At 41.9% G+C, this 11600-nt stretch overlaps 1 protein-coding gene across 3 annotated transcripts in view; it reads left to right on the top strand.

The window, feature by feature from the left end:
* The first annotated feature begins 1045 nt into the window (after positions 1-1045).
* adamts3 (ADAM metallopeptidase with thrombospondin type 1 motif, 3) overlaps positions 1046-11600 on the top strand; it is a 139836-nt gene continuing 129281 nt past the window's right edge. For 2 of the 3 annotated variants that reach the window (XM_030418206.1, XM_030418204.1), the window contains exons 1-3: positions 1047-1429; positions 1876-1897; positions 9291-9721. In XM_030418206.1, coding sequence (XP_030274066.1) covers positions 1367-1429; positions 1876-1897; positions 9291-9721 — 516 coding nt within the window. In that variant the 5' untranslated portion in view covers positions 1047-1366. Of the gene's footprint in view, positions 1430-1875; positions 1898-9290; positions 9722-11600 lie in introns of all 3 variants that reach the window. The other variant, XM_030418205.1, reaches the window with a different exon arrangement.

Here is an 11600-nt window from a genome sequence, read left to right as displayed (position 1 = left end):
GGAAAGACTCAAGTAAGGTATGAGTACCTCAAATGTGTAGCATACTAAGTAAATGTACCTCATCACATCCCACCACAGACAATAAATTAATGTGACAAAAAGGACAATCGGATTATCACGTTGATGAACCTATCTTCTATCACCTGTTTATCAAATGTGGAAAACCACTTCACATGTAGTGAAGTGAGGTTTTTGGACATTGCACATTGTACTCACGTGATTTTTTTGATATCTCACAAATTGAAGGGGCTCTGTGGAACCTCCTCTGTGCTGGAAGCTGGTTGTTACTTTAGATAGCGGACTCCATTTTTAAACTAATGTTAGGCACTTGAGAATGTGATTTATGTCAAAACTTTTGGGCTATAGTGGAAAATACGAGTCTCTCGGAAAGAAATCCACAGTCCGGAAGTGTTAAACAACTTTAACAAACCATCCAGAGGCTTGAATAGACAACAGAGAGAGATTGAGATGGTCTCATTTTAGGTCTTATCAACAGGAAAGCCACTTTAAATGTGAGACACATGCAAACAAGTTCACATGTAATGTAAAAATATTTGTAATATATGATGTTTACAGCTATATTATTAAGTCTATACTATCTTATCAAGTTATGGAGGCTTCACGGGAAGATTCTTGATTCTTCATTAAGGGAAAGGTCGTGTTTAGTCATATTTGGCCTAAATTCAATAGTAATAAGTGTTGTTGTGAAGCATTAATCCAGAATCAGAATCAGTTTTATTTGTAGTGGAGCACTTTTTCATTGTTGAGTTAAAACTTTCACTTGAGTAAAAACGATCTGAGCCTTCTGTCTCATCCTGTCCCGTCCTGAGATGAGGTTCAGGAGGGGGGAGTTCTTCTTCTCCTTCCTCCTCCTCCTCCTCCTCCTCCGTCCCTCCATGTGTTCGGGCTCGAAGAGAAGGCAGCGTGACGTCACGCAGGGCTGGTCTTCACCGTTTATTAGCCAGGGGAACCAAGTGCCAGGTTGCAAGAGCTTCTCACACTGCAGCTCTGTCCGGGCCGGCGGCAGAGGGGATGTCCTACTACTAACTCCACCAAAAAAAAAACAAAAAAAAAAAAAAGAAAAAGAAAAAAAAAAACAAGAAAACTTTCTAGAAACTCAGTCAACAGCAAAGCACTGACTGACTGACAAAAGTGTCGCAACTCGCCTCACTCCTGCTTCAATGAAACTTGAACTACTTTTTGTTGAACTCAAACAGAGGCACAGTCCGCACATCCACTTCGGTCACCTTTTTTTTCTGAATGAGCCGGGTCACGCTTGCGTAGAGAGTTGTTGTTTTTTTTTCTTTATTTGAATTCTCACGTTGGGATAAAGTTTTTTTTTTTGGTGTCATTTAAAAGACTCGTGATGGCTGTCCTGTCACTAGCGTCACTGCTGCTTGTAGGATTTGTGTTGACTTCAGCTGACAAGGTAAGTGTCTGTGTCGCCTCGGGTATTGTGTGTGTCCGTGTGTGTGCGCGACATCGCCTCTCAAAATGAATCTCCGACTGTGTGAAGTTAAATTCAGCCCCGGAGCGGATAAAAAAAAGTTCGGGGCCGACACAGCAACAGGTTTTTAAAAAAACTGTCTCCAAACTGTCACGCCTGACTTGTGTGAACGCGCACACTGCCTCCTCTGTGAAAAACGCGTGTTGACACTGCACACGCGTGAGTTTAGCCTGTTACATAACACATGTGAAATAGAGGCATTTTTGTTAAAAACATTTTTCTTTCTGTTTTACAAGCCCATCCAGTAAAACTGCTGCAGGGCGGTTGTGTTGCTGCCGCTATACATCTCAGACTCTCACATTATGATTTCCTTCTTGCTGCTTGTAACCGCAATTTAACGAGCTTTTTTCTTTTTTTTCCTCCTGCAGGCTGGTGAAGTAGATAGAGAGGGTAAGTCCTGTTTTACGTTTTTTTTTGTTCATCTTTTTAGTTGATAATCAGATGTGAGCTGTTAGTTAAAAAAATAAATAAAAAGTGGAGGGGTTTTCCTGTCTAGGCGCTGACAGAAAGCTCTGTAGAGTCACCCCTGTGCAGTGAGATCAAAGTGGGAGGGGAGTGTGTGTGTGTGTGAGAGAGAGAGAGGAGCTCTGTGATACACCTCCCTCCTCCAGCTACTAAACCCACCATTCCCCCTGAACACACACACACACACATACACATACACATACACATACACACACACACACACACACACACACACACACACACACACACACACTTATTACACGAGTGACAAAACTGCTTCAAGGGCTTTGTTATACAGGAAAGAGAATTCCACTTCTAAATCCTGCACATCTGTTCTCCATTCTGAGGTTAAGGAACAAGTGAGCTGCAACAGTGTCCACGAAGGATCCTTTTACACCCGCCGTTATCTTCTGAGCCCCTCGAGGGCCCTCGCACAGCGAGATGTCAGCTGCCTGTCGGGTCGCGGTCGGCGTCTGCGGTCGTCCCATCCCTTGTAGATGGCCACTGTAGGCTCTCCCTGGCCATTATCGGCCTTGTAAAGAAGCCATTTCGCCCCTTATACTGCGGTTTCTCTTAAATGTTCACCTACCAGTTTTTGTCCGCGGGGCTCGTGTAAGAAGCACCTGTATGATCAGACTTTGTCCACGAGCAATGCGTGATGACAACTTGTTGCATTCACCAGTTTTCTTATATTAAGTTTATTCTAAAGTACAAACAGAGTACAAACCATATGGAGAGTTACGATTAAGATCTTATTCTCATGTTATGGCATGAGATCTCAGGCAAGTTGCACCCAACAGTGCACCATCCGATATGGTTTAATATTCCGACATCGATTTCGCTGACTGTCATAATACTTTGACCACTTTGCATCTGATTTTGGTAAAAACATCTCCACGTTGGGCAGGGAGCACGCAGCCCGGTATAGCAGCTTGAGGTGGCCTTAATTATGCTAAAGATCACATCTCATGAACAGTCACCTTCCTATGAAAAGATGACTCTTCAGGGTAATTTAAGAGAGAGCTTCTTGAATCTGACCTGGATCAGAAAAAAAGTAGGAGAGGGTTTGGGATAAGAACATGAGAATACTCTTTCATGAGGCCTCTCATCATTTTCGTGACTGAATAAACTTAACAAACAAAGCGACCTTAAAGGACAACACAGTTTCTCTACTTTTACTGTGTTTATATGTGGCGGACCCTGCCACCTCTCTAGCTTCAAACAGTGTTGTGGGGATCTTATTTTCCTCTGAGAACAGCTTGTTTATTCAGTTATGGCAAAGATGAATTAGTTAGTATTTTTACCTCATTGATGTTTTTAGATATAACATTTTGAATTTCTTATCTAAAACTACACAGTGCCCCGTTAATTAAAACCTGAAGGGTTAACTGTTGGTTGGTTCTAAAAGCCCCTAAAGCAACCTTTATCGTTTAGAAATCAGCATCAGACTATTCAGCAGTCATGCTTATTCTATAGTGATTGGCCATGTGTGTAGAAACACAGTCTAGTTTCCTCCCCTCACGTCAGCACAGCACCATCTTCCATCTTCCCGGTGGTAAAGCGGTTCAAGTTCACAAGCTTTAAGTGTAAGTGTTGCATCACTGCGAGTCCCTTCTGGCTGATGGAATAGTGTCTGGGCTAATATCCAGCTCACGGCACACATTCTGCCCTCAGAATACAGAAGCTGTGACTGAAAATGTTCTGATTTATGTATCTCAAGCTTTCGCGTTTGTTTTTAGACTTGGTTACACAACAGGTACACACATACACCTGTACAGGCTAATCCCCTTGAATACCGACACCTGAAGCATATAGTGAGACTGTGTCTGACTTTGCATGTCTTGTCTTCCCTCGTTGGCGGAAGTCTCTGTTGTGCCTTCAGGGTTCACTAAGTGAGGCATCAGGCAGTTTTTGTCAGCGCTAATCATTGTATGTACACTGGGGGTCGACCGATATGATTTTTTTTCAGGGATCCTGATCTTTTAGTAGTCATGGAGAATGATTACTGATTTGTGTACATTTGTTCATTTGTAGTAAAAATAAAATTGTCGAAGTTTAGAATAACCAGTTCTGGAATGTAACTAGCTACAGTTACTTACTCACGCCACTACATTTATTTTATAAATGTACGTACTAGTTACTTTTCAGATTGTTGAGTGAGAGCACAGAGAAGTATCTACAGACAGAGAAATGATTCTGCATCAGAGCAAAAGAAGTGCATTTTGAAATTTGATTTATTTTATCGGCAACTGTATCAGTATCCAAAAATATCCCAGTGGTTTGAGATATGGTGACTTTGAAGGCTACAGCACAGGGTTTGTGTCTGCCCACATTGAACAATCATTACATTCTCAGAAAGAACGAACAAATGTCAGTGTACTTCACTCAGGTTTTCTACTTTAATCTGTCACAAGGCTGTTACCAGGCATGGCTGAAGTGAATGCAGTATTTTTCATAGTTTGCTGATAGTAGTTCTGACAGTCGCAGTGCTCTCTTTACACTGCAGATCCCTCAGCCTTTGTAGGATACAGATGTTGCACTGAGATAGACCGAGGCAGATGCATGTTTGCTGGTTTGATAACATCAGCTGTCCCAGCGAGTAAAAACCTCTGCAATAAATGTCAGGATTCGGCGTTAGACCTTCACAATCAAAGAACCCAAGAATCAAAGAACAAGTGTGTCCCTGGATAGTTGCCATTTTGTAGTACAGCAGTCATGCAGATGGACAAATCCATCAGAGCAGAAACAGAAGGAGCAATTTGTCCACTCATGGTAGCAGAAAATAGACTGGAGCGCAGTGCTTAAGAATTCAATTCATACTTTTTCCACACTCGCTCTGCTAAACCAGCCGTCATGTGCTGCAATGGATTTAATCATGAAGCTCGCCATATTTCAGCTGTGAAGTTGGTATTTGCCCCCCCCCCCCAAAAAAAATAAAAAATAGAAGAAAGATAAAAGAGGAAAGAAACCAGATCCATATTTGCATTAGAATACATATAGCGACAGATAATCGCCCAACTAAATGAATTAATGTATGGGAATATAAAGCTTAAATTAGAATGAATTCATTCTTTAAATGTTTTCTTTGTATTCATCTAAATTTGGAATTCCATCAAATCATGGAGGATTGCTCAAACATCTGTGTGTGGTCATCAACATTTTGCACTATATATAGGAGATATAGCAGTCCCTGTCAGATAAGCAACCTTTGCAATGACTTTGTGATTACTTAATGGGAAATGGTTGCCAGAGTACGTGAAGGTCATGTGAAACTTGTCGTGGGATTCACTGATTTTCTAAGAAAAAGATAGATGGCACAGAATTGGTTCAGGCAAGAATTGATCATGTTTTTACATTAAGTTTTGTCTCACATCACAAAATCCAGGAGAGGGTTTTACATCTACCCCTCTCAGTTCAAGATTCATGAGCTTATGTGCTTCATAAATGACCACATGGTGGTGCCGCCTGCGACACAAAGTAATTATACAGAAATCTCTTTGACAACAAACTAAGCTAAAACAAACAAGTGAACTGACGGGACTGATAAATGTGACAGAGTCGGATAGAACTGACTCCTGTCATCTCTATCTGACGCTTCTGAGGGTTTGCAACAGTCGGATGTTTACTTCATGAAAGCAGAGATATGTGGCGGCAAGCAAACCCTTTTATTTTCACGGCCGTTTGATCCTCAAATGTCAAGACAGAAAGGTTTGAAATGTCCAGGTTAGATTAGGCCAAAAATCAATGTTCCAACTATTCAGTCCGTCCTTGAATTGAATCATTCAAGGGATAAAAACATAATGACCCCAACCTTATCATTAGTCCTGTCAACAATTTATAATAATAGGCTGCAGCGATGTGTCCTTAGTGTTTCATATTCTGATTCAATTGATGTTAGATGGAATTTTGACTTTAACTGTGGATGTCATTGAGGGAGTCAAAAACTTTCCACATCTTCTGTCCTTGCCATTTCACTTTGACAGAATGTGTCATTTTGAATAGACTCAGAAACAATGGGAGCTACTCTGAGAGCATGTAACTGTAGCACTAAAGTGCCACATCCTTTTTCTTTTACTTTTTGGGTGACACAGTGACAGAGTGGTTGATCTTTTAGAATAATATAATGTGAAGACCCAAGTGCTGTCTACTCTCGACATTCACTGAATGTATTTTATCTCTCACTCCAACTTGAGAAGAGTCGTGCCTCTTTTGAGAACAGCTTCACGGTTGAAATGTAACCTTGTTAAACCTCCAACTTCTGGGTTTTTCACTTTGTCAGACCAATTGTACTCCTTTGAAATAAGCTCTTATCCGTCTTCCAAAATAATGGCTTCCAATCCAAGGTTCAACATTTGCAGCTCAGTTCAGTTAATATTGCAGAGTTCCTCTAGAGCAAAGCCAAGCCTTTAAGGCCCAGTCAAAGTCAATGCCTCTTTAAACGTAAGGCTGTCTAGAATTCTCTCCACACTTCAATCAGATAATTTCTTTAAATTTAATCGAATCCCATTACACTTGCTAGGCCTTGCTTTTATGGATAGCTGGATAGAAGAGAATTTAAAGGCCCTGAAATATTTTTTTTAATCAGTAGTTTCTTAGATTCTTTAGAGCAGCAAGCTTCTTTGTGAACACGCTGATATCGTCCTAGGTCAGATCAGTTTTCGTTATTTCTCATGAAAGGTTCCAGGAACCATGTTTGTGTCTGTTGCCCTTTTTAGATAGAAAAGGCGGCACATTTGCTCCAAGGTAAGGACGGCAATGTGCCGGCCTGTCTTTCTAAAACGGAGGCGTGATATTACTCCTTTTCTAATAGCCACCTCTGGGGTAGGCATAAACATGTGACGTGAAGCTCGAAGTTCGGCTGTGAACAGTTGACAACGAATTTGTCTTCAAAATAAGAGCTTTACATTGCACCCAATTGGAGTTTAGAACTGGGTTCTTAGCGGGGGGCTTTTAATTTGAAAGTAGCGACCGGTCTTAGCTTGCTGGTACAACAACAAGCTAACACAACCAAACAGCTACCGAGACCGAGGAGATGCTAGCATCTCCTGGATCTCAACGGCTGTCCAGTTGCTATTCTTAATGTCTGCGGATTGGATGATGGACTGGCTGCTATGATCAGCTGTTTCTTGGTTTTAAAACTCCCCGACTGTGGGTCGCACAATAGTGCAGGTCATTGACACCTCCGCCCACCTCACGCAGAGGCCGGCACATTGCCGCCTCGTTTTTAGATAGCAAGCGAGGCGGAAATAAGTGTACCCTCCGAGGCGGAAAATCGGCAAACCAAAACAGCCCCCCAATTTGCCGGCCTCTGTCTAAAACCGCGGACCAAGCCGCCAAAAGGATGGGCAAATTGGCGGCTTGGTGCTCTGTCTAAAAACGGCTTGTGCTTCACTTTAGCCTTTATAACCTGGGTTGGGCTTAAGGGAAACACGTGATGTCATCTAATTCACTGCACCAATGACGATTTAGCAAGATTTGAATCAGATGCACTGTAATGAGTGTTGTGGGGTTAAAGTTGTAATCATGATAACATTTCAGATCCAGTTGACTGCACAACTTGAGATTGCCATGGTAATAGCAAGGGTGGTTAAATACTGTTCAACAAACAGTCACCTTTGGTTTACAGGGCAGCCCAACTAAGTCCCAATGATGTCACTAAAAGTGATTGGTCGTGAGATATGATTTATTGCTGCCCATGGCGCAGAAACTGGCCACCATATGTATAGGCCTATCAAAAGTGGGTTTGCTTTCATGAAAATCGGATGCATCTTTACTCTTGAATGATGACATTGATTGACATTTTCAGGAGCTTCAAGAAAAGATCAAAATGCTGGCCTGATAAAATTAGTAGTCACAGAAATCTGCTCTTTGTCAGATTTCAGGAGTGACAGAAATGGTTCTGGAGATTCTTGAGGATTAAGCAGTTAAACCCAACTCTGAAAAAACTAATGAACGGCTCTAATTCCAGACTCCGCTTTGACCCATTTGACTCTTTACTATTTTTATCCTTTAAAGATTTGTCTCACCAGCTTTCTCGCAAAAAGCAAACTCTGGGGAAATATGCAATGCTATGGTCCAAACTTAAATCAGTCCTACACATGTCCTGCACAACCTTTTCATGTACTTGTATCAAACAAATAACTGTGTGTCACTCGTGTTTAAGAGTAAAGTTAACTGCATGTAACTGCAAGTTATTTGCCTTCTTAAAAAAGGCCTTTGCATGTTAAAAGCAGACACGTGCCTGCAGTTTGCTTTGGTTTTTGTCTTATGACAAAAATGTTCAAAGTTTCAGAGAAACGCCATCAGGATGCCCCTGCGCAGCTAAATGTGTTGTGTCGGTATCTGATCATCATCATCATCATCATCAAAATGGCTGATTTGTAACTGCATGCTCTCTTTCTTTAAATCACATTTGTCCAGAGCATGCACACTGTGATTTGTAAAGCATGTAATTTCCTCAGCCATGTAATTTGAGTTTCACCATTGACACCTGTTTAAATGTCTTCTAGTCAAAACCTACAAGATAATTACCGGGTTTCGATATTCATGTTACATTTTTTCCCAACCAAAACTCAACCCAAAGATTTATAATGTGTCTGCCGTTGCACACATTTGGAAAAGCAAACTAAGCCTGGGTGGAAATTTCCTTCAAACCAAGAGTGTTTCAAGGCCCACAGATTTCCTTGTACAATTGAGCTGACCACAAATTAGTCAGTGAACAAGGGCCTGAGGGCAAATGAGGCACTATGCCAAGATAATATTGATCACCATCCAGTAAAGGATGCATATTTTTTGTGCTAGGTATGTTTTTTGGACGTTGGTAACAACAGCTTATCAAGAACATCTGGAGGGAAGACTTTTCTGCTCTCTGCTCTTTAACTAAGCCTGTAGATGTTTTGTCAGATTTAAAAGCATCATGGTTTGATAGAGACACTGGCATGAGGTCTTGGTTAAATTATGACCATACCCATCTGTAAGTACGTCATGTGAACAAGGCTATACAGCTTCTACATTTATGTTAAAGACATATATTTCCTGAGGCACAGGGTGATCAGGCAAAACAGTGAAGGCTAAACTTTTGCTTTAGAGCTGTCCAAGACCCACCGTAATGGCTTATTTAAATACATGCAAGCAAATTCCAGTTGGAATACTTTGTGGTGTAGCATTGTGCTAACCTTTCATGTATCAAGATAGAGCAGCAAGCTACTGCTGTCATGGCAGTCAACCAGATTTGCCTCAAAGGTTAATTGTTGTTGATGTTTCTCATTCCCTACTGCCTTGAAAAAAAAGCTCTTTTTGTCATTGTGTTGTTTTATAGATCAGCTGAGGAGTCGGCTGAAGGAGTATGGCCTCGTCACTCCCTTCAGCACTGACTCCCATGGACACTACCTGTCGCACCTCCTCTCCGCCACTCACAAGCAGCGTGTCAAGAGGGAGGTGTTTTCTTCTGGTGATTCTGAACAGAAACTTTTCTTCAACATCACCGCCTTCGGGAAGGAGTTCCACCTCCGTTTGCACCCAAACAACAAGTTGGTGGCGCCGGGTGCGATGGTGGAGTGGCACGATGAGGTCGAAGGCTTCGGGAATGTCAGTAACAGCACTGGTGGTGATGCCAGCGAGGGCGCCAACCAGACTGAAGCAACGGAGAGGATACTGCGCCGTGAGCTGCTAAAGACAGACTGCACCTTTATTGGTGACATCACGGACGTCCCCGGGGCTGCCGTTGCCATTAACAACTGTGACGGACTGGTAAGTCCTTCTCATCCATAAAGCTCACAGTCCCCCACCCCCTTACACCCTGTTTCTTCATTACAAAAGTGCCATGACCTTATCAACTGACACAAATGGATTTAAGATGTCCGTAACTCCTGAGTTTAACCTTTCTTTACGTCAGCACTCACGGCATTTTTACAGCACATTGTTCTTGGAGATATTCCTCAGGCGGTCAGAGGGAATAGCTTTTTGTACAGAGGTTTGTCACGGGTGAATGGCCAACCATTGCAGCCACAAACCCAACGGATTTTCCCCCCAAACCCTTTCCCAACATAAAACACGAGTTTCCTTTGTGCTTCACAAAAGTCTGCAATCCTATCCTCCCCATCACCCCTCCTAAAACACTTGAGCTGTAATTGGGGAATCTCTCAGAGTACGCCAACGAAACATCTTTGCATTCAAGGAAAATACTCGGTTAGACAAAAACAAAGAACTTCTAGGCTGAAACGCTGCAGTCTTTAAAGACAGAGCAAAGTTTCAACATGTTAAAAAGATAACGTGGTGTAGGAACTTTGTGATGATTAATCCTAACAAGAACGGTCTGTTGCCAGATATCACTCAAGTGAATTTATCTTGCAATGCAGCATGAGTCGGGTATGGGCAATCATTGACTGATTGATTGATCATTGATTTCTTGGTAAATGGACTGATAATTCTGCAAGTTGGCACATTTCAAACGGAAGCCTTAATTAGATAACTGTGCACTTTATTCAATTTTCACCACAAAAATAATAGCTAACATAACTTCACCAATCAAAATGCATCCTCATTGTGTTTCAGACTCATCTTGATTGACAAAGTTTATGTTTTCGTCGCCATCCTAGCAATGCTTTTGTGCACCAATTCATGGTTCACAGAGCAGAACTGTTAGTGTTGTGACTATTGCAGGACAAATTCATCACTTATACACTTCCCAGATGATGAATCCTACTGACTTTTGTGATGCTCATTTCCTCACCCACCACCAGCAAGTCGACATTTTTGCGTTTGAGTGAAATGTCTCTCCAGCAACTTGATGGATTGCTCTTAAATTTGATACGCAAATTAATGTTTCCTGCAGGGTGAATTCTGATCCATTCCTTAAAACCTCTGACTTTTCATCCAGCCCAAGTCACTGGGCAAAATGTTTAGTTGGTCTGACATTTCATACGTTGCTGCTTCTTTGACCAAATGCCTACAAAATGAACGACATTCAACAACACACAGAACTACCAATATACCTGCCAGACATTACCATGTTATTACTGTCATTGTAAGCAAAGTTTGCATGCTGATTGTAGCACTAAGCTAAACGCACCACTTTGACGTAGAAGAACACAGATTAAAAGAGTCTTGGATAACAATAGAGGTGTACGGTGGTAAGGTTATGGCTTCACCAGGCTGTGGCTGCACAGACAATTCTGTCTTTCTTCTGAGGAACTTCCTTTAAGCAAAAAATAACGTACCACCATTCTCCCAAAGACGTGTCTTCATTGGTAATCTCATAATTCATTGACATTCAGTATGCTTTTACTTTTTACTGTTCCACTAAGATGTAACTGTCCAGAGTTTGTGACTGCACTGGTGCCATTTAGAGAGTGACACATAGATATGATGATAGTGAGCGACAGAGCCTCAGGGACTTAAATCCCTGTGAAGCAAGAAGGCAAAGAGAGAGTGTGTGTGTGTGTGTGTGTGCATCCCCTCAGGGTTTTATTCTCAGAGGATGGCCAGAGGTGCTTCGGCAGGGGTTCACTTTATTCTATTCAGGTTACAACGCTTTTAAGAGGGCAGCACATGCAGAGATTCTCACACGCAGGCAGGGGCAATCACTGGCCAGTAAAAGCTAAAGCTAGTGTGTGATGTTTATCTATTT

Source organism: Sparus aurata, chromosome 5 (assembly GCF_900880675.1).
Source record: "Sparus aurata chromosome 5, fSpaAur1.1, whole genome shotgun sequence".
Taxonomy (NCBI): Eukaryota; Metazoa; Chordata; class Actinopteri; order Spariformes; family Sparidae; genus Sparus; species Sparus aurata.
This window is presented reverse-complemented; position numbering and strand designations above follow the sequence as displayed.